Source organism: Emys orbicularis, chromosome 9 (assembly GCF_028017835.1).
Source record: "Emys orbicularis isolate rEmyOrb1 chromosome 9, rEmyOrb1.hap1, whole genome shotgun sequence".
NCBI classification, from domain to species: Eukaryota; Metazoa; Chordata; order Testudines; family Emydidae; genus Emys; species Emys orbicularis.
The window spans coordinates 47,884,864-47,907,688 of record NC_088691.1 but is presented as its reverse complement, the minus strand read 5'-3'; the positions used below and the strand labels follow the sequence as shown (position 1 = coordinate 47,907,688).

At 49.9% G+C, this 22,825-nt stretch overlaps 1 protein-coding gene across 1 annotated transcript in view; it reads right to left on the bottom strand.

The window, feature by feature from the left end:
* Positions 1-4,514: 4,514 nt before the first annotated feature.
* LOC135883616 (endothelin receptor type B-like) overlaps positions 4,515-22,825 on the bottom strand; it is a 35,064-nt gene continuing 16,753 nt past the window's right edge. The window contains exons 3-7 of the mRNA XM_065410831.1: positions 21,773-21,977; positions 19,345-19,494; positions 17,187-17,320; positions 16,545-16,653; positions 4,515-4,664 (exon numbers count right to left, since the gene is read on the bottom strand). Of these exons, the coding sequence (XP_065266903.1) occupies positions 4,515-4,664; positions 16,545-16,653; positions 17,187-17,320; positions 19,345-19,494; positions 21,773-21,977 (748 nt within the window). The remainder of the gene's footprint in view (positions 4,665-16,544; positions 16,654-17,186; positions 17,321-19,344; positions 19,495-21,772; positions 21,978-22,825) is intronic.

Sequence of the window (22,825 nt, the reverse complement as noted above, 5' to 3'; positions counted from 1 at the left end):
CATGGGTGGCTATGTCATTGCATTATCATTTTTGCTGGTAGTGAAAGCTAAACTTAAGGCTGAAGAATAGCTTCCATTGTAACTCCCTGTTTTCAGGTGCCCATAACTTTCAGAGATTTTTTTCCTTTCAGGCAAAAATTTTCTGGGGTTGGTCTTAGTCCAATGATGATATTTTAAGGCTGGGGAAATTACATTTAAATGCATCTATCATACAAAAGGGTACAAAAAAGCATATACAGTTTCCTGTTGGCCAAATAAACTTTGAGATCTGTTGCTTTTGACAAGAGAATTACAGAGGGTGCTCCAGTGAGCTGCAAGGGACCAGCTATGCTGAAGGATCTGAGGTCCTCATTAAACAAGAACATGGCTGGAACCACCAGAATCTAGAGCTGGAATAAATTCGCAGCAGCCTATTTGTTGCAATATTTGTAACGTGGATCTGAGGCTGTTTTGAAAGATTTGAAACATTTATAAAACTAAACATTGATTTGCATGCAATGGTTAATGTGGAAATGAATAAAACTGCTCCTTTAGGATGAAAAGGCAAGGGATTTGTAGCTCTTCTATGTCTGGCTGTTCAATACAGTGATCTGCAGTCCCCCAGGGTGCCTGTAATTGACGTCTGTCTGGTCCGAGCACTGCAAAGTGCCCTGAGCTCTCCTTCCAGTGCCAATGAGTAGCTTGTGGCTGTTGAAAGTATAGGATGTTGTGTATTTACCGCCACCACTCAATGCTTATGGCTGAGAGCTTCAAAGCAGCCCTTGGGGATTTAGAGGTACATTTCCCATTGAAATTAATGGGAGTAGTGCATCTGGCCCCCCCCCATATGTCAATATAGCACAAGGCAGCAAGGGGGTCCCCAAAGGTGGAATAAAATGAATCACAGGCCCAAATTCCTTGTCAGTCTACTGAACATTAGGAGGACTTGCCTGAGGCCCCTTTCCATGGTCTGGGTTAGTGAGGAACCCCTGGGTGCTTCCTTTATGTGATGGCATGATAAGGGCCAGCTCTTTTGCGTTGGTACTGGCAACATTTTTGCACAGGGAAGATACTAACAAGGGGCAAAATTACAGCTATAAACTAATGAGCTTCCTTCTTTCCCGTCTGCAAACCCCTGCTTGTGCCACTGTGGCACAGTGTTCAGCTGAGTGCTGGGGACCTGCACAATCTGTCGCTCTGCAGCTCATCCAGCAAGCTGTGCTCCAAGCATTAGGGGAATTGGACCCTCTTCCCATGCCTGTCCCTTGAAGCATAAAGCACTTTGGCCCAGATCCTGAGAGATATTTAGGCACTTAACTATCATTCAAATCAATGGTAATTAGATGCCTAAATATCTCTGAGGATCTGGGCCTCTGCCATGGTCCAAAGTCTCTCTTGAACCAAGAGAAATAGCCCTAGTTACTGTCTTGATGAAGTGAGTTAATGCCCCCTTTGCCTCTCCTTCTGCATTCTGAAATGCTGCCATTCCTAAATGAGGCATCTTCTCTGCTCCTGCCACCTGCTCCCCTGACCTGTCCGCCAGAGAGACGGCCGCTGCCAGCTCTAGTTCTTGAGTGCAGCCCTCAGATCCAGACATCGCAGGATCATGGTGAAATGAACTGCCTGAAAACCAACAAAGGAGCCAGTGAAAGCTCAAGGACATGAAGAGCAATGGCCAGAAAGCCCTGAAGAGCAGAGGATATCAGGACGGAAGCTAGCCAAGCTGCCTGGGGAGTGCTAGCCCAATGGGAATTGAGATGCTGGTGAGGGTCTGCTGTTCTTTCTGGGTTGGTTTCAGCTTGTTTGCTGTGTTGATTTTACCATTTGGGTTGACAGCAGTTTTTCCTGCAATGTCACCTGCCTTGCCTCAAAGTCACCTGAAAATGACCACCAGACGTGTCAAACTGGCTTGCAGCCTTTCCTCTCCCACAGGAGCAAATCTCCAGGACTCCCTCCTCCAATGGATCTCTCCCCCCACAAGCAGCAGCTGCCCTCTCCAACCCCAGCTGCCCCTTTTTCTGGCCCGTTAGAAATTCTAGGCTGCTCCATATGCCAAAGTTTAGGGCGACTTAGCTTATTGACTCACTTGGTAACCCAATGGAGTGGAGAGATCAATTTAATCAGTCAGCTGTCTCTGGTTTTAAGATCTTCTCAGTCTCTCTGCCACTAAGTGCTCTGATTCCAGAGTGTGGGGACGGTGACCATGTTTGGGGTTAATGCAGGGTGGTATGGGGGTGCTGATGTCAGATCACATGCTGAACAGGAACGCAGAGATTGGGGTTTATATAAAGTATATACACACACGCTCACTCAGGTCACCTGAAAGCACATGGAAATACCAGAACCCTGACAGAAATCACAATGATTTAAAAATACTTGCTGTTGAGAAAGTGCCCTCCAGCCTGGAGCACTTCAGCCACCAATGAAACTGCAGCCACCTCTGTGGTGGTGGGGGGAGAGAACACAGTAACAGCAGCTCTGTGTAACTCTTAGGAGGTGAAGGCAAGAACAACCCAATCAAGTATCATGGGCATTTAGCTGGGCAGACTGTAATTACTAGAGTGGCTCAATTTTCAAACAATTTTTTCTCATTGCGAATTGGGCTTTTTTCAAAATGGAAATGTTTGCAAAGCATGTCAGTGTGTGTGTAAAGCAAAATACCAAAAGTGAAACAAAACTAGGATTTTTATTTTCAATTTTTTCCCTACTCTCCCTACCCCTTGTTTTTAGTGGCAGAATGGAAAAGGGGACAAAGGGGCAAAAAAAAAGAAAAGGAAAGAAAGGAGGAGAAAACCTGACCCCTTCCCTCATGAAAATTCCCCATAAAAATTTTCATGACATCATTGGAATAAATGCCAGATTGTTCCTTTGTGGAAGCTCTAGGGTGAAAGCCCGTCTGAACTGGTCGACTATGTCAGTGAAGGCTCTTCACCATATTCTGAGCAGCTCTCGTAAGCCCTATGCTGGAATCTGGCCCCAGTGCATGAGGGCTCCCAGCTCTGATGCTAGCACGGAGAGCGATGGGCCTATAGACCACCACGAGTGGGCAGAATTGTGGGTTTATGGCTAGTCTGCCAAACGGCAGTGCCAGCAGCACCATGCTGGAGCATTGTTTCAGTATTGCAAGAGAGGGACCAGTATGTCCTAAGGAGTCTCCAGCACCACTTCTTGCAACACCTGGGGTTTCCTTAGAGGTCTCTGAACTGTGTCCCTGAGTTTGGTGAATCACACGAACGGACTACCAAGGGAAGCGGTGGCTTTGCTATCTCTGGAAGCCTTCAGATCAAGACTGGTCTTTCTGGTAGACAGGCTTAAGCCAAGCACAAATCAATGGGCTCAAGCCAGGAGGAACTGGATGACATTTTCTGGCCTGTGATATATAGGAGATCAGACAGATGATCGAGCAGGCCTCTCTGGCCTTAGACTCTATGAATTTATGTGGTACAGTGTTCCTGTAGCTAGGTACGCAGCCAGCATTGTTCAAACCCAGTAGTGATCAAGCGTTCCCTTTCACTTCTAATTCATCTCCTAACTTAGGTGTCATGTGCAGCCCCAGCAGAGCTGATCTTTCCTGTTCAGAAGAGGACCAGGACCGGAGCAACATGGGGTGCTGCAGATAGCAATTAAGGACAAGTTGGCAGAGTTGAGTGGTGGATGACAGCCAACAGTGCCTGGTTTTGGCCCACGTTGACTCTAGCCAAGGCTGCCATTCCTGTGCTTGCCTTTACAAACTGGTGTTTGTACATGACCAGACACAGCTCTCACTGTGAAGGAGCTGCTGGAAAGGAGAGGGGAGAAGCTACAGCAGCCCATTTCTTTGTATGCTACAATTTCAAAAAAGGAACATTTTCTTAACCCCATTTCTACTAAGAATATAACATCCCCTAAGCAGCTCTATTCTATATACACCACTGTGTTGTTACACTATAGACATGCAGGGTGAAATTCACCCCTGGGCAGAGGGCAGCGCAATTCCTAGGCACCCTCTTGGCTTAAACAGGGCTTAAATGGTGCCTCGGACTTCTGCTGGCTGGCTGTCCAGGGTGAATTTCACCCCCAGTAATTGTGTCCCAGCAGCAAAGAGGGGAAGGCTATAGGCCGGTGATGCAGCTGCTTTGGTTTCACCTTAGCTTCTTAATGTATCAGCTTGGAGGATCAGAATTGACCTCCACCAGTGATGTCCCTTGTCAGTTTAAACGTGACGTCACCCACAGCACCATCCCCCCTCCCCCCCCCCCCCATCTGGTGGTCTGGAGACAGATAGCACTGGGTCACTCAGCTTCTCCAGCAGGATTTAAAACCCAAAAGGTCCTTTGAGGAAAACAAAAAAGATGATTATAAAGGAACAGATGAGAAGTGAGGTTCCAAGGCCCCCGGCAGTGACTGGTTCAATGGTAAGTGAAGTGCTGCTGCTTTTTCCAATGGATCTGTGAAAGGAAAGCAAGTGACTCAGAGCCAGCCAGGAAATGACTGTGAGTGGGATGGATGGCTCCTTTCAGCTCTTGCGGTGAGCTCTCCAATTAATTTATGGTTCTTTAGGAAGAGCTGTACTTATTACTCAGGTGGGAGCTGCTTCGGTCCAGCCCCAATTCCTGCCCATTGGCTTTCCACTTCCCAACAGACCCCTTATCATCCGTTGGTGCGCTGCTCAAGGCTGGTCTCTGGCACCAGCAGCACAGACAGGACTGGAAAGAGATACACAGAAAGAGGTTAGGAGCTGGGACTATGGTGAAATATCCCCTATTACTGTTGAAAGGAAGGGTGGTCTTGTGGGTAAGTGATTGGCAGGGTCTTGGCCTGGGAGAATATATACATATATTATCTGGAAATAAATTATCTGGAAACAGACTTCAATTTATCATACTTTGAAATTGTTTGGTGACCCTGTGGTCTTAGGGGCCATGCCCTTAAGGGCTGAGCTTCACAGACAGAGTCTGGTCGGGGCATTGTGATGCTCTTGTTATGTACAGCCATTTGGAACAAAGTACAGCATAAAGCAGAGCTCTTGCAGGCACCGTAAGCACTGAAGACCACAGCACCCTTTGTGTGAAGGGATCTCAGCCCATGCATTGTCTGGGAGCCATTTGCTTTGACTGCTGGGCCAGGGGAAGACAAAGTTTAAACTTTACTCCTGGGGGGAATTCTGCATCACTGCACATGCACAGAATTAATGTCCCCCGCAGATTTCTTTGCTTCCCTGCAGAAAAATGACTTCTGACGGGGAAGCAAAGGGAAGCCCACAAGAGCGGTCATGTGTCCCTCCCCTGCAGTGCAGGCAGGTTGGTTTGGCCGTCCAGAGCAGCTGGTAGATAAATCACCGCTGGGTTGAGGTGGGGTGGGGGGCTGTGCAGATGTGCATGAGAGAGAGAGACACACTGTCCCTCTTGCTCGCTATTGCGGCATGTCCGGTATGGAGAGGCAGGGCTTTGGGGTGTTTCTGAGGAGGTAGGCATGGGGCAGAGCAGAATGTAGCAGCCTGCCTGCTTAGTGAATTGTTCCCATTGTCTTTGTGAATTTCCCCAGGAATATAAAACAGGTGTAAAAGTTTTAAGGCTCCTTTATATTGCCATAGTGGTGTAAAGGACAGTATGGCCTTACAAATGCTTATGGTGCTTCAGTGGTTAGAATTGGTCTAAATTTTTGGACTGAAAAAAATTCCTATCAAAATGTGCTCCATTACCTGTTTGGTGCTGACCTTTTTGGAGATGGTCAATAGCCAATATAAATTGTGAGTTTGATTCCCCAGCCCTCACTTGCTCTTCAGTTGCCTACAATGCAACACTGAGCATATGGCTGCATAGATTTGTTGACTAATAGCTAGAAATAAAGGGTCAAACCTAGCTACATTACTATTAGACTAGGAAGTTTGGGGATTTCCTCTAATGCGTCCCCCACTCCCATTCTCCATCCATTGTATTGTAGTTTAAAAAAAATTACAAAAATAATTGAAACAGGCATGATTATATTGCATTACTTTGACAAATAAAATTTACAGACTTTTAAAATATTGTGCGCAGAATTCCCCCAGAAGTAAAACTTGACTGTTTCCCCATGTGCTTTAGGTCACATTTCAATGCTTCCTGCAAGTGCATGGTGCGCTGCTGCTGCTCGTGTTGCAGGGAGCATCAGTTGTTGCTGGCTCCAGATCGAACCCCTCTGCTCCACTTCACAGCCCTGCTGAGAGCAGCATGTGATGGGAGTGAGACCATCAGTAACCAAAATGGAGACCCTTTGAGCCATCATGAAAATAGGTCACTGGGGAGGTGCTAGGGAGAATTTGTTTGATTTTGGTCCCTCCTCAAATGGGAATTATCATAGAATAGAATCATAGAATATCAGGGTTGGAAGGGACCTCAGGAGGTCATCAAGGCCTGGTCTACACTACGAGTTTAGGTAGACTTTAGCCGCGTTAAATCGAATTTAGCCTGGACACGTTCACACGACGAAGCTCTTTCTTTTGACTTAAAGGGCCCTTTAAACCGGTTTCTTTACTCCACCTCCGGGTATGTCTACACTACGACATTAGATCGAATTAATAGAAGCCGGTTTTATAGAAATCGGTTGTATACAGCCGATTGTGTGTGTCCCCACATAAAATGCTCTAAGTGAATTACGTCGGCGTACCGCGTCCACAGTACCGAGGCTAGCGTCGACTTCTGGCGCATTGCACTATGGGTAGCTATCCCACAGTTCCCGCAGTCTCCGGCGCCCATTGGAATTATGGGTTGAGATCCCAATGCCCGAATGATGCAAAACAGTGCCGCGGGGGGTTCTGGGTACATGTCGTCAGGCCCCTCCCCCTCCGTCACAGCAACGGCAGACAATAGATTCGCGCCTTTTTACCTGGGTTACCTGTGCAGACAACATACCACGGCAAGCATGGAGCCCGCTCAGCTCAGCTCACCGTCACCATATGTCATCTGGGTGCCGGCAGACGTGGGACTGCATTGCTACACAGCAGCAGCAGCTAACTGCCTTTTGGCGGTAGACGGTGCAGCATGACTGGTAGCCTTCATCGGCGATCTGGGTGCTGGTAGCTGTGGGGCTGGCAGCCGTAGGGCTGCATTGCACCAGCCCCTTACCTTTTGCCTTTTGGCAGTAGATGGTTTATTACGACTGGTAACCGTCCTCGTCGTACAGCAGTGGCTGTCAATCATGGGCACCTGGGCAGACATGCTCTGTCCTATTGAACTGTCTTGACAATGATGGCTATCAGTCGTAGTATGCTATTTTCTGCCAAGCGCCCAGTATTTTCTGCTAAGCACCCAGAAGAGGCCGAGGGCGATCTGGGTGCTGGCAGACATGGGGCTGGCAGACATGGGGCTACATTGCTACACAGCAGCAACCCCTTGCCTTTTGGCAGTAGATAGTATATTATGACTGGTATCCGTCGTCATCATACTGCAGTGGGTATCAGATCGTGCAATAGGCCTGAAGGCTAACTGCCAAGCGCCCAGTATTTGCTGCCAAGCACCCAGAAAATGCCGAGGGCTATCAGTCATGCTGCACCGTCGTCTTAAGATGTAAAAAATAGATTTGTTCTGTATTCATTTCCTTCCCCCCTCCCTCCGTCAAATCAACGGCCTGCTAAACCCAGGCTTAGGAGTTCAATCTCTGGGGGGGGGGGGGGGCATTCTGTGTGACAGTTGTTTGTGTTTCTCCCTGATGCACAGCCACCTTTCTTGATTTTAATTCCCTGTACCTGTACGCCATGTCGTCACTCGCCCCTCCCTCCCTCCTTCCCCTGGTCCTTCAGATACTAGTTTCGCACCTTTTTTCAGACCAGACGCCATAGCTAGCACTGGGATCATGGAGCCCGCTCAGATCACCGCGGCAATTATGAGCACTATGAACACCACGCGCATTGTCCTGGAGTATATGCAGAGCCAGGACATGCCAAAGCAAAACCAGGACCAGCCGAGGAGGAGGCGATTGGAGCGCGGCGACGAGAGTGATGAGGAAATGGACATGGACCTAGACCAAGTCACAGGCCCCAGCAATGTGGAAATCATGGTGTTCCTGGGGCAGGTTGATGCCGTGGAACGCCGATTCTGGGCCCGGGAAACAAGCACAGACTGGTGGGACCGCATCGTGCTGCAGGTGTGGGACGATTCCCAGTGGCTGCGAAACTTTCGCATGCGTAAGGGCACTTTCATGGAACTTTGTGACTTGCTTTCCCCTGCCCTGAAGCGCCAGAATACCAGGATGAGAGCAGCCCTCACAGTTGAGAAGCGAGTGGTGATAGCCCTGTGGAAGCTTGCAACGCCAGACAGCTACCGGTCAGTCGGGAATCAATTTGGAGTGGGCAAATCTACTGTGGGGGCTGCTGTGATCCAAGTTGCCAGGGCAATGAGAGACCTGGTGATATCAAGGGTAGTGACTCTGGGAAACGTGCAGGCCATAGTGGATGGCTTTGCTGCAATGGGATTCCCAAACTGTGGTGGGGCGATAGCTGGAACCCATATCCCTATCTTGGCACCGGAGCACCAAGCCACCGAGTACATAAACCGCAAGGGGTACTTTTCAATGCTGCTGCAAGCCCTGGTGGATCACAAGGGACGTTTCACCGACATCAACGTGGGCTGGCCGGGAAGGGTACATGATGCTCGCGTCTTCAGGCACTCTGTTCTGTTTCGAAAGCTGGAGGAAGGGACTTTCTTCCCGGACCAGAAAATAACCGTTGGGGATGTTGAAATGCCTATCGTGATCCTTGGGGACTCAGCCTACCCCTTAATGCCATGGCTCATGAAGCCGTACACAGGCAGCCTGGACAGGAGTCAGGACCTGTTCAACTACAGGCTGAGCAAGTGCCGAATGGTGGTGGAATGTGCATTTGGGCGTTTAAAAGCGCGCTGGCGCAGCTTACTGACTCGCTCAGACCTTAGCGAAAAGAATATCCCCATTGTTATTGCTGCTTGCTGTGCGCTCCACAATATCTGTGAGAGTAAGGGGGAGACATTTATGGCGGGGTGGGAGGTAGAGGCAAATCGCCAGGCCGCTGATTACGCGCAGCCAGACACCAGGGCGGTTAGAGGAGCACAGCAGGGCGCGGTGCGCATCAGAGAAGCTTTGAAAACTAGTTTTGTGACTGGCCAGGCTACGGTGTGAAACTTATGTTGGTTTCTCCTTGATGAAATCTCCGCCCCCCCACCCACCCGGTTAACTCTACTTCCCTGTAAACCAACCACCCCACCCTCCCCTACCCTCCCCCCTTCAAGCACCACTTGCAGAGGCAATGAAGTCATTGTTACTTCACATTCATGCATTCTTTATTAATTCATCACACAACTAGGGGGATAATTGCAAAGGTAGCCCGGGATGGGTGGGGGAGGAGGGAAGGAAAAGGACACACTGCAGTTTAAAACTTTAACACTTATTGCTCGGGAAATCATCTAGGGTGGAGTGACTGGGTGGCCCGAGGCCACCCCACCGTGTTCTTGGGCGTCTGGGTGAGGAGGCAATGGGACTTGGGGAGGAGGGCTGTTGGTTACACAGGGGCTGTAGCGGCGGTCTGTGCTCCTGCTACCTTTCCTGCAGCTCAACCATACGCTAGAGCATATCAGTTTGATGCTCCAGCAGCCGGAGCATTGACTCTTGCCTTCTGTGTGCAAGCTGACGCCACCTCTCCTCTTCAGCCCGCGATTCAGCACGCCACCTCTCCTCTCGCTCATATTGGGCTTTTCTATAATCAGTCATTGACTGCCTCCACGCATTCTGCTGTGCTCTGTCAGCGTGGGAGGCAGTCTGTAGTTCTGTAAACATTTCATCACGCGTCCTTCGCTTCCGCTTTCGAATATTCACTAGCCTCTGTGAAGGAGAAAGATTTGCAGCCGGTGGAGGAGAAGGGAGAGGTGGTTAAAAAAGATACATTTTAGAGAACAATGGGTACACTCTTTCACGTTAAATTTTGCTGTTCACATCACACAGCACATGTGCTTTCGTTACAAGGTCGCATTTTTCCTCTTATATTGAGGGCCTGCCGGTTTGGTGTGAGAGATCACTCACTGTGCCAGGCCACAGATTTCAGCTTGCAGGCAGCCATGGTAAGACACAGTCTTTTGGCTTTTTTAACCTTGTTAACATGTGGGGATGGTTTAAAACAGTACTGCTCTCATTAACCATACCAAGCACCCGTTGGGTTGGCCATTTAAAATGGGTTTGCAATGTAAAAGGAGGGGCTGCGGTTTCAGGGTTAACGTGCAGCACAAACCCAACTAATTCCCCTCCCCCACACACCCAATTCTCTGGGATGATCACTTCACCCCTCCCCCCCACCGCGTGGCTAACAGCGGGGAATATTTCTGTTCAGCAGAGCAGGAAGGGGCACCTCTGAATGTCCCCTTAATAAAATTGCCCCATTTCAACCAGGTGACCGTGAATGATATCACTCTCCTGAGGATAACAAAGAGCGATAAGGAATGGATGTTGTCTGCATGCCAGCAAACACCGGGACCATACGCTGCCATGCTTTGTTATGCAATGATTCCAGACTACGTGCTACTGGCCTGGCGTGGTAAAGTGTCCTACCATGGCGGACGGGATAAGGCAGCCCTCCCCAGAAACCTTTTGCAAAGGCTTTGGGAGTACATGAAGGAGAGCTTTCTGGAGATGTCCCTGGAGGATTTCCGCTCCATCCCCATACACGTTAACAGACTTTTCCAGTAGCTGTACTGGCTGCGATTGCCAGGGCAAATTAATCATTAAACACGCTTGCTTTTAAACCATGTGTAATATTTACAAAGGTACACTCACAAGAGGTCCCCTGTGTCCCCACACTAACCCAATTCCGACCCCCTAAGGCCGATTTTATCGCTAATCCCCTCGTTGGAGGCCTGGTCTACACTACGAGTTTAGGTCGACTTTAGCCGCGTTAAATCGAATTTAGCCTGGACACGTTCACACGACGAAGCCCTTTCTTTCGACTTAAAGGGCCCTTTAAACCGGTTTCTTTACTCCACCTCTGACAAGGGGATTAGCGATAAAATCGGCCTTAGCGGGTCGGAATTGGGGTAGTGTGGACGGAATTCGACGTTATTGGCCTCCGGGAGCTATCCCACAGTGCTTCATTGTGACCGCTCTGGACAGCACTCTCAACTCAGATGCACTGGCCAGGTAGACAGGAAAAGCCCCGCGAACGTTTGAATTTCATTTCCTGTTTGCTCAGCGTGGAGAGCACAGGTGACCACGCAGAGCTCATCAGCACAGGTAACCGTGATGGAGTCCCAGGATCGCAAAAGAGCTCCAGCATGGACAGAACGGGAGGTACGGGATCTGCTCGCCATATGGGGAGATGAATCAGTGCTGGCTGAACTCCGAAGCAGTAAACGAAATGGCAAAATATTAGAAAAGGTCTCCAAGGCCATGAAGGACAGAGGCCATAACAGGGACGCACAGCAGTGCCGCGTGAAAATTAAGGAGCTAAGGCAAGCCTACCACAAAGCCAGAGAAGCAAACGGAAGGTCCGGGGCTGAGCCGCAAACATGCCGCTTCTACGCGGAGCTGCATGCCATTCTAGGGGGTGCAGCCACCACTACCCCAACCGTGTGCTAGGAGTCCCTCACTGGAGAAACACACAGGGAAGCGGGTTCGGGGTACGAGGAAGATGAGGATGAAGATAATGTAAATAGCTCACAGCAGCAAGGAAGCGGAGAAACCGGTTTCCCCAACAGCCAGGATATGTTTATCACCCTGGACCTGGAACCAGTAACCCCCGAACTCACCCAAGACCCTGTGGGCACACAGGGGACCTCTGGTGAGTGTACCTTTGTAAATATTACACATGGTTTAAAAGCAAGCGTGTTTAATGATTAATTTGCCCTGGCAATCGCAGCCAGTACAGCTACTGGAAAAGTCTGTTAACGTGTATGGGGATGGAGCGGAAATCCTCCAGGGACATCTCCAGAAAGCTCTCCTTCATGTACTCCCAAAGCCTTTGCAAAAGGTTTCTGGGGAGGGCTGCCTTATCCCGTCCGCCATGGTAGGACACTTTACCACACCAGGCCAGTAGCACATAGTCTGGAATCATTGCATAACAAAGCATGGCAGCGTATGGTCCCGGTGTTTGCTGGCATGCAGACAACATCCATTCCTTATCGCTCTTTGTTATCCTCAGGAGAGTGATATCATTCACGGTCACCTGGTTGAAATGGGGCAATTTTATTAAGGGGACATTCAGAGGTGCCCCTTCCTGCTCTGCTGAACAGAAATATTCCCCGCTGTTAGCCACGCGGTGGAGGGGGGGAGGGGTGAAGTGATCATCCCAGAGAATTGGGTGTGTGGGGGAGGGGAATTAGTTGGGTTTGTGCTGCACGTTAACCCTGAAACCGCAGCCCCTCCTTTTACATTGCAAACCCATTTTAAATGGCCAACCCAACGGGTGCTTGGTATGGTTAATGAGAGCAGTACTGTTTTAAACCATCCCCACATGTTAACAAGGTTAAAAAAACCAAAAGACTGTGTCTTACCATGGCTGCCTGCAAGCTGAAATCTGTGGCCTGGCACTGCGTGAGTGATCTCTCACACCAAACCGGCAGGCCCTCAATATAAGAGGAAAAATGCGACCTTGTAACGAAAGCACATGTGCTGTGTGATGTGAACAGCAAAATTTAACGTGAAAGAGTGTACCCATTGTTCTCTAAAATGTATCTTTTTTAACCACCTCTCCCTTCTCCTCCACCGGCTGCAAATCTTTCTCCTTCACAGAGGCTAGTGAATATTCGAAAGCGGAAGCGAAGGACGCGTGATGAAATGTTTACAGAACTACAGACTGCCTCCCACGCTGACAGAGCACAGCAGAATGCGTGGAGGCAGTCAATGACTGATTATAGAAAAGCCCAATATGAGCGAGAGGAGAGGTGGCGTGCTGAATCGCGGGCTGAAGAGGAGAGGTGGCGTCAGCTTGCACACAGAAGGCAAGAGTCAATGCTCCGGCTGCTGGAGCATCAAACTGATATGCTCCAGCGTATGGTTGAGCTGCAGGAAAGGCAGCAGGAGCACAGACCGCTGCTACAGCCCCTGTGTAACAGCCCTCCTCCCCAAGTCCCATTGCCTCCTCACCCAGACGCCCAAGAACATGGTGGGGGGGCCTCCAGCCACCCAATCACTCCACCCTAGATGATTTCCCGAGCAATAAGTGTTAAAGTTTTAAACTGCAGTGTGTCCTTTTCCTTCCCTCCTCCCCCACCCATCCTGGGCTACCTTTGCAATTATCCCCCTAGTTGTGTGATGAATTAACAAAGAATGCATGAATGTGAAGTAACAATGACTTTATTGCCTCTGCAAGTGGTGCTTGAAGGGGGGAGGGTAGAGGAGGGTGGGGTGGTTGGTTTACAGGGAAGTAGAGTTAACCGGGTGGGTGGGGGGGCGGAGATTTCATCAAGGAGAAACAAACAGAAGTTTCACACCGTAGCCTGGCCAGTCACAAAACTAGTTTTCAAAGCTTCTCTGATGCGCACCGCGCCCTGCTGTGCTCCTCTAACCGCCCTGGTGTCTGGCTGCGCGTAATCAGCGGCCAGGCGATTTGCCTCTACCTCCCACCCCGCCATAAATGTCTCCCCCTTACTCTCACAGATTTTGTGGAGCGCACAGCAAGCAGCAATAACAATGGGGATATTCTTTTCGCTAAGGTCTGAGCGAGTCAGTAAGCTGCGCCAGCGCGCTTTTAAACGCCCAAATGCACATTCCACCACCATTCGGCACTTGCTCAGCCTGTAGTTGAACAGGTCCTGACTCCTGTCCAGGCTGCCTGTGTACGGCTTCATGAGCCATGGCATTAAGGGGTAGGCTGAGTCCCCAAGGATCACGATAGGCATTTCAACATCCCCAACGGTTATTTTCTGGTCCGGGAAGAAAGTCCCTTCCTCCAGCTTTCGAAACAGAACAGAGTGCCTGAAGACGCGAGCATCATGTACCCTTCCCGGCCAGCCCACGTTGATGTCGGTGAAACGTCCCTTGTGATCCACCAGGGCTTGCAGCAGCATTGAAAAGTACCTCTTGCGGTTTATGTACTCGGTGGCTTGGTGCTCCGGTGCCAAGATAGGGATATGGGTTCCATCTATCGCCCCACCACAGTTTGGGAATCCCATTGCAGCAAAGCCATCCACTATGACCTGCACGTTTCCCAGAGTCACTACCCTTGATATCACCAGGTCTCTCATTGCCCTGGCAACTTGGATCACAGCAGCCCCCACAGTAGATTTGCCCACTCCAAATTGATTCCTGACTGACCGGTAGCTGTCTGGCGTTGCAAGCTTCCACAGGGCTATCGCCACTCGCTTCTCAACTGTGAGGGCTGCTCTCATCCTGGTATTCTGGCGCTTCAGGGCAGGGGAAAGCAAGTCACAAAGTTCCATGAAAGTGCCCTTACGCATGCGAAAGTTTCGCAGCCACTGGGAATCGTCCCACACCTGCAGCACGATGCGGTCCCACCAGTCTGTGCTTGTTTCCCAGGCCCAGAATCGGCGTTCCACGGCATCAACCTGCCCCAGGAACACCATGATTTCCACATTGCTGGGGTCTGTGACTTGGTCTAGGTCCATGTCCATTTCCTCATCACTCTCGTCGCCGCGCTGCAATCGCCTCCTCCTCGGCTGGTCCTGGTTTTGCTTTGGCATGTCCTGGCTCTGCATATACTCCAGGACAATGCGCGTGGTGTTCATAGTGCTCATAATTGCCGCGGTGATCTGAGCGGGCTCCATGATCCCAGTGCTAGCTATGGCGTCTGGTCTGAAAAAAGGCGCGAAACTAGTATCTGAAGGACCAGGGGAAGGAGGGAGGGAGGGAGGGAGGGGCGAGTGACGACATGGCGTACAGGTACAGGGAATTAAAATCAAGAAAGGTGGCTGTGCATCAGGGAGAAACACAAACAACTGTCACACAGAATGGCCCCCCCCCCCAGAGATTGAACTCCTAAGCCTGGGTTTAGCAGGCCGTTGATTTGACGGAGGGAGGGGGGAAGGAAATGAATACAGAACAAATCTATTTTTTACATCTTAAGACGACGGTGCAGCATGACTGATAGCCCTCGGCATTTTCTGGGTGCTTGGCAGCAAATACTGGGCGCTTGGCAGTTAGCCTTCAGGCCTATTGCACGATCTGATACCCACTGCAGTATGATGACGACGGATACCAGTCATAATATACTATCTACTGCCAAAAGGCAAGGGGTTGCTGCTGTGTAGCAATGTAGCCCCATGTCTGCCAGCCCCATGTCTGCCAGCACCCAGATCGCCCTCGGCCTCTTCTGGGTGCTTAGCAGAAAATACTGGGCGCTTGGCAGAAAATAGCATACTACGACTGATAGCCATCATTGTCAAGACAGTTCGATAGGACAGAGCATGTCTGCCCAGGTGCCCATGATTGACAGCCACTGCTGTACGACGAGGACGGTTACCAGTCGTAATAAACCATTTACTGCCAAAAGGCAAAAGGTAAGGGGCTGGTGCAATGCAGCCCTACGGCTGCCAGCCCCACAGCTACCAGCACCCAGATCGCCGATGAAGGCTACCAGTCATGCTGCACCGTCTACCGCCAAAAGGCAGTTAGCTGCTGCTGCTGTGTAGCAATGCAGTCCCACGTCTGCCGGCACCCAGATGACATATGGTGACGGTGAGCTGAGCTGAGCGGGCTCCATGCTTGCCGTGGTATGTTGTCTGCACAGGTAACCCAGGTAAAAAGGCGCGAATCTATTGTCTGCCGTTGCTGTGACGGAGGGGGAGGGGCCTGACGACATGTACCCAGAACCCCCCGCGGCACTGTTTTGCATCATTCGGGCATTGGGATCTCAACCCATAATTCCAATGGGCGCCGGAGACTGCGGGAACTGTGGGATAGCTACCCATAGTGCAATGCGCCAGAAGTCGACGCTAGCCTCGGTACTGTGGACGCGGTACGCCGACGTAATTCACTTAGAGCATTTTATGTGGGGACACACACAATCGGCTGTATACAACCGATTTCTATAAAACCGGCTTCTATTAATTCGATCTAATGTCGTAGTGTAGACATACCCCTAGTCCAACCCCCTGCTCAAAGCAGGACCAATTCCCAACTAAATCATCCCAGCCAGGGCTTTGTCAAGCTGGGCCTTAAAAACCTCTAAGGAAGGAGATTCCACCACCTCCCTAGGTAACGCATTCCAGTGCGTCACCACCCTCCTAGTGAAATAGTGTTTCCTAAGGATTCATCCTCTAAGGACTACTAGACAGTGCACATGAGTGGGAGTCAGGAGACCTAGATTCTATTCCTGACTCTGCCAGTTGGTGCCATTGGCCAAGTCACTTCCCCGCTCTGTGCCTCAGTTTCTCTTTCTCTGTTTCATTTTTTTCAACTGTAAACTCTGCAGGGCAGGTCCTGTCTCTCACTATGTGTATGTACCATGCCCAGCAAAATTGGTTCCCAGTCTTGCCTGGGACCGCTAGGTTCTTCTGTAATACAATGATAAACACCCCCCAAAGCTCAGCCCACACCCTGCTTCATGCTCCTGCTAGCTGAGACATCTTCAGGAGCCTCCACAGCAGGCACATGGCACATGCAGCAAGTCTGAGCAAGCTGCGTTTGTCTCTCACCTGAAAGCAGTTCTTGAATTTCCGGCTGACGAAGTAGAGAGCTATGGGATTGATGCAGGAATTCAGGGAGGCCATGTTGATACCAAAGTAGTCCATCACCAGGAGGAAACTGGGGGTGGAGAGGAGAGAGAATGATGGTGTACTTGGAGTGGTCTGTCTAGCCCACTGTCCTGTTTCTGTAAAGAAGCAGTGACTGGAACTTCAAAGGAAAGCAAAACAATCCCCTACCACACTTAGTCAATTGTGCAATGCTCTGACATGAGGGAAATATTTGTTTCCTGACCCCTGCAGTGACCAGCTCATGCGTGGAAGCATAACATCTGATTACCTCGATCATCCTGCTTTCCATAAGCTCAAAACATGTGCACTGCTCTTTGATAACAGCAGCTCCCTGCCCACCTACCATAGCCATACTGGGACCTCACTGGAATATCTGCACCCCACAACTTTCTGTGGCTATTAAAAGGATACCTCACCTTGAAATTGAGCAAATAAAAACAAACAAACAAACCAGTGACTGAAGTTCCAGAGACAATTACACAGTCAACAGCAGCCTGGATTCAGAGTCCAGTATTAATATCGCTGCGATCACAAGACTGAAGCACAGTACAGAAGTGGGGGTCTTTTTCTCGTTGTCCTCACCTCAGCAATTCACATCTGTTGGGGTCAGTCTGGTCATAGATGGTCTTCTTCAGGATCCTACTCAGGTGGAGAGGCAGCCAGCAGAGAGCGAAGATCACCACCAGGCAGAACACTGTCTTGGCAACCTCCCGGCGCTAAGACGCACAAGTGAAGAAGTGTGGGTGAGTGCACACTCAGCGTGAGCCTGACCGAGGAGGGGAGCAGAGCACCACTAGCACAACCCTTGTAGAGGACCTTTAAATCCCTAGGCACATCCAGCAGCATTTAGTGCTCACTCAGAATGATCATTGCACAGCACTGATAAGGGCTGGAGACCCCCTTAAATCCTTACATGCCTCCAGCAGCACTGAAATTTACATGACTGCATGATCAGAGGGGCTGTGAGGGGTCAGGTGGCACAGTACAAGCAGTACAATACTGGTGGGGACTAGGGACTCTATGGTCAGCCAGAGTCAGCAATGTTTGCATTAGTGAACACTCAAAGGACCTGACCCAAGCATGCTAAATTCAGTGGAAAGACTCCCATTGACTTCAGTGGGCTTTGGATCAGGCCTGCAGTGAGCTTGAACCAGAGGGGAAGTGAGGCCTACAAGAGCCTTCACTGCTGAGGCATGAGGTCTCCCTTACTCACCTACGCATAGCCAAAGACAGAGGAGTTTACATCAGAAGCAAGCCAGGAGGCTAAGCACCAGCCTCTCCTAGTGCAGTGAGTCTGCTGTGCTGCCTCATTGGGCAGCTATTAGAAGATGTGAACACACAACGAGGCTACCAGAGCCAGCCCTTCTGCCCACTAACATAGTGACATCTCCACTGGCAATGTGCAGCTGCTGCGGTAATACAGGCAGTCCTCAACTTTACCACGTTCGACTTACGATGAACAGCACTTACGATATTTCTGAATTGACCCCGATTCAACTTGTGGCAATTGGTTTCGATTTTACGATGCTTGGTCCCGCAATTAAGTGTATTGCAGTTCCAGTTACAACATTTCGACTTACGACACAATTTTCAGGAACCAATTGTGTCGGAAGTCCGAGGACTGCCTGTACAACATTTCTTTAAACAACAGGCAAACAGGACTATTTATAACCCAGGTATAATAAATACACAGGGAGGCCTTGGCTTCCCCAAAACAGTCAGATTGGGCCAGACTGGGCTGGAGACCTAACCTAACACCGCATGATTGCTCTTGTACTGGTATTTGTAGCTATTGGCTGGGTGGCCCTGGAATGTAACAGGGAACAGGGGAGCCACTGTGGCATAAGGAGGTGGAGATCAAGACATCTTAGACCAAAGGACTAAGGCCCAGCTCCTCAATGAGCGTTAGGTGCATTAAACCCCATGTGAAGCTCTGGGCTCCCTGCCTCTTCTGTCCAATGGAGATAATAACCCACCCTTTCTGCTCCCCTTGCCTGGTTTGTTTATTTAGACTGTAAACTTTTCAGGGCAGGGACTGGCACTTGGGGGTATGTGCCACGCCTAGCACAAAGGGACCCTGATTGCCATTGGCCTTTACCCACTACTGGAATATAATTAAGCATAATGCATTAAAAGTCAAACTGTTTTGCAGCCTTAATGCTAGTGCTTGGAGTTGTACCAGATGCTCTGGCAACACTCACCACTGGGCAGAAGAGGGGCATTTCCCCCAGCTCAGACTGGCAGGGACCCTGAAGGGAGGGGTTCATCTTCCTTTGCAACATGGGGCATGGTTTGCCTGCTGGGATCATCTGGGCATGTCTCACCTAGTCAATGCCCTGCCATCACACGGGGTCTTGGGCACTGATGGCACCTTGGTCCCTCCTGTTCCCTGCCCATGGTGCACAACAGTTTAGTCACCTGAGGAAATTCTTTAGTCTAACTAAAGTCTATGGGCTTAGCATAGGGATATCTGGGTGCAATGTGGTGGCCTGTCATACACAGGAGGCCAGACTAGATGAGCTGATGAACTTTCTGGCCTTAAACTCTACGAAACTGAGAGATGAGCTGTACAGAGCTAGAGGCCCCAGGCCTCCACTGGTGTCAATTTCTATAACTCCACTGACTTGTCCTTCTCCATGGACTTCACACCCACTGTGGACTAGGGCCAATATATGGTCTCTTGTGCTGCAGCTCTATCCTCTCTCTGTGGGGTGCCTGGCAGAAGGCTGGATCCCCTCACCCGCTTCATGTGGTCATTGAAGGCAATTCTCATGCCGTTCCTCTTGCTCAGCATCTCGCAGGACATGAGGGTATAGAAGACACCGGTGCATGCCAGAGGCAGGCAGAAATAGAAGCCAAAAAGCCACCAGTCCTTCACATCCCTGTAGAACTACACACAAAACAGAAAGGACATGAATAGGAAACAGGAATAACCTGCCAGGGGCAGAACCAGGCTCCATCTAACCCAGTGTCCTGGCTTTTACAAGGTCCCCTGGCAGATGCTTCAGGGGAAGGTGCAAGAATCCTTGCATTAGGCAGATGTCAGATTATGTTAACATTAGGTCTCCTAATCCAAAATAGTTAGAGAATGTCTTATATCTGTTTAATATGCCTTCCAATAGCACCTCTTTCTTATTCCTGCAGATCATATACAGCACCCAGAGTGAGGAAGCAATCACAACTCAAAATATCATGCAGAGCTCTATCTTGTCCTGGAAGGGGATACATTTTGATGCTTCATTGGGGATTTTTTCTATCCCCAGATACTATGATATCAGCTCTGTAAAGCCGTAGTAAAAAGTAAATGGAGGGTCAGCTCAGTTCTACACTTCTTGTCTCTGCAGGTAAACATCCATAATGTTAGTCATGATAAAGCAGTGCAAAAGTTTTTGGTGCACTGACCATTCTGAAATGGCCAAAACAATGCATTTTGGGGGGAACAAAATGTTTCTATTTAATTTTTTTAAAATAAAATTGAAGGACATTTTGAAATGAAGTAATTATGAAGAGAAAATCAAAACATTTCGAAAATAACCAAACAAAATGTTTTGATTAGGGTTTTATTTGAGGGTTTGTCTGTGGGTTTTTTGACAGAAACAATTTGGTGAAATCCGCACAAATTTGCAAAATGTTTCAGTGTCACTGAACGTTGCCCAGCTCTGAGTCCTGGTGAGGGTCACAGGCCCTATACTGAATGCATGGGGCATAGTCCAGTCCAGTTCCCTTCACTTTTAGTTTGCCTTAAGATGTTTACATTTGTCTGCGCTCTCCACTCATCTGGTTTCATCCAGAAGCAAAAGGATCCCCAAATCATTAGGGATGTTGCTCTTATAGTATTTCAAACCCAGGAGAAATCACTGTTTCACTGGATGATGGGATGAATTGCACTCTCAGCAAGTTCACGGATGACACTAAGCTGGGGGCAGAGGTAGATACGCTGGAGGGTAGGGATAGGGTCCAGAGTGACCTAGAAAAATTGGAGGATTGATCCAAAAGAAATCTGATGAGGTTCAACAAGGACAAGTGCAGAGTCCTGCACTTCGGAAGGAAGAATCCCATTCACTGCTACAGGCTGGGGACCGACTGGCTAAGCAGCAGTTCTGCAGAAAAGGACCTGGAGATTACAGTGGACGAGAAGCTGGATATGAGTCATCAGTGTGCCCTTGTTGCCAAGAAGGCTAACAGCATATTGGGCTCTATTAGTAGGAGCATTGCCAGCAGATCGAGGGAAGTGATTATTCCCCTCTATTCGGCACGGGTGAGGCCACACCTGGAGTATTGCGTCCAGTTTTGGCCCCCCCACTACAGAAGGGATGTGGACAAATTGGAGAGAGTCCAGCAGAGGGCAATGAAAATGATTAGGGGGCTGGGGCACATGACTTAACGAGGAGAGGCTGAGGGAACTGGGGTTATTTAGTCTGCAGAAGAGAAGAGTGAGGGGAGATTTGATAGCAGCCTTCAACTACCTGAAGGGGGGTTCCAAAGAGGATGGAGCACGGCTGTTCTCAGTGGTGGCAGATGACAGAACAAGAAGCAATGGTCTCAAGTTGCAGTGGGGGAGATCTAGGTTGGATATTAGGAAACACTATTTCACTAGGAGGGTGGTGAAGCACTGGAATGGGTTACCTAGGTAGGTGGTGGAATCTCCATCCTTAGAGGTTTTTAAGGCCCAGCTTGACAAAGCCCTGGCTGGAATGATTTAGTTGGTGTTGGTCCTGCTTTGAGCAGGGGGTTGGAGTAGATGACCTCCTGAGGTCTCTTCCAACCCTGATATTCTATGATTCTATGAGTACAAGGAACCTCAAAAGACAGCCTGATTTCTACATAGGCTTCCAGACTGAGAGTCTGGGGTTAGAGAAGGATCTGAATCCAACCCTTGATCTGAGCACCATCAGACTTCAGAAAAATGTGGTTCTAGATCGAGATCCCACCTGGCTTCTGGCTCCACAACGGGCTGAACCAAAGCTCCATATCCAACCTCTACCCTGCAATTTGCAGCTTGGATACACATGTGAGCCCACTCCCTTTGGAGCTTTGCCCAGTACTGTTATCGCCTCGCTGGCACTGAGGGGCTGTGCACCATCCATTCCCATCTGCATGCTGGGAGTGAGCACCAGAAAGGGAGTGCCGCCTCCTCCTCCTCACTAAAACAGGGGTGGAGTACGCACCAGGGTGAATCTGGAGTTCTGTTCGGAGGACAGCATGCAGACCCAGAGCATCTGCTCACGATAGTTCAGCTCCACCATGTCGAAGGCAATGGCTTCAGGGACGGCCAGGATGATAGCCACAGCCCAGATCAGCATCACCTCGACTGCCTTCCACATGGGGATCCCTATGCCCTGGATCCGGCTCCAGGAGGCCACCGCCCTGTACCTGCCGGACACAACAGGATGTTACTGCCTTCATTTCACACGCTGCAACTCACTGTGACAGTGTGAGAGCCCCATCCCCTGCTGGAAAGAGCTAAGGCAAGCCTTGGTCTCAGGAAGCCACCCCCTCTGGACCGGTGCTGGGTTTGGTCTGAAAGAGGGGGAAATCCAGTTGGGGCCTGGAAAGAATGCAGACAGGCAGCTCCTTCCAGATGTTCAGCTGGGGCCTGGCTGGCAAGAATGGGTTGCTGGCAGGAAGGACTGAGCCAAGAAGACAGTGGCTGAATCTGAACTATGTGTCTGAGAGGTGCAGAGTCACTGTGCATGCCTGGTCATTACTTACAGGAGCAGGACCTGGAGGTGCAGCCTGGCTGGTGAAAGAGTTTGTTGTCTTGTACCTTTTGAGCTTTATTTTGCAGCAGGTGCTTTGGGCTCAGTTGACTGGAGGGCAAGGCTGCTATTACAGCTGGGTAGGTCACAGGGCACTGGGGGGAAGCTGAGGCAGAACATACACAGGACCATGCTGTGCTGTAAGGTGGCAAGTGCAGGCCATGCGCTGTCATGCTCACACACGGAAGGGTCCAGGGAGCAGAGTCGCAAGAAAAGCAACTGGCTGGAGGGCTGAGAAGCCCCAACCCTGCCTTAGACTTAGAGCATCTTTCATCTCCCCTGCATATCAGTTGGGCATCAGTGGGCGTCAGAGGGTCTGAGTGAGTCTCACTGCATGTTAAGCATCTTCTCTGAATTTGGCTCAAGGGGAAGCAGGGACCACGTGGGACCAGTGGGCTGCACTGTGGCTATGTGAGGGGGTATGCCCCCTCCAGTAATGAAAGAGTTAACTGGAAACCGAGA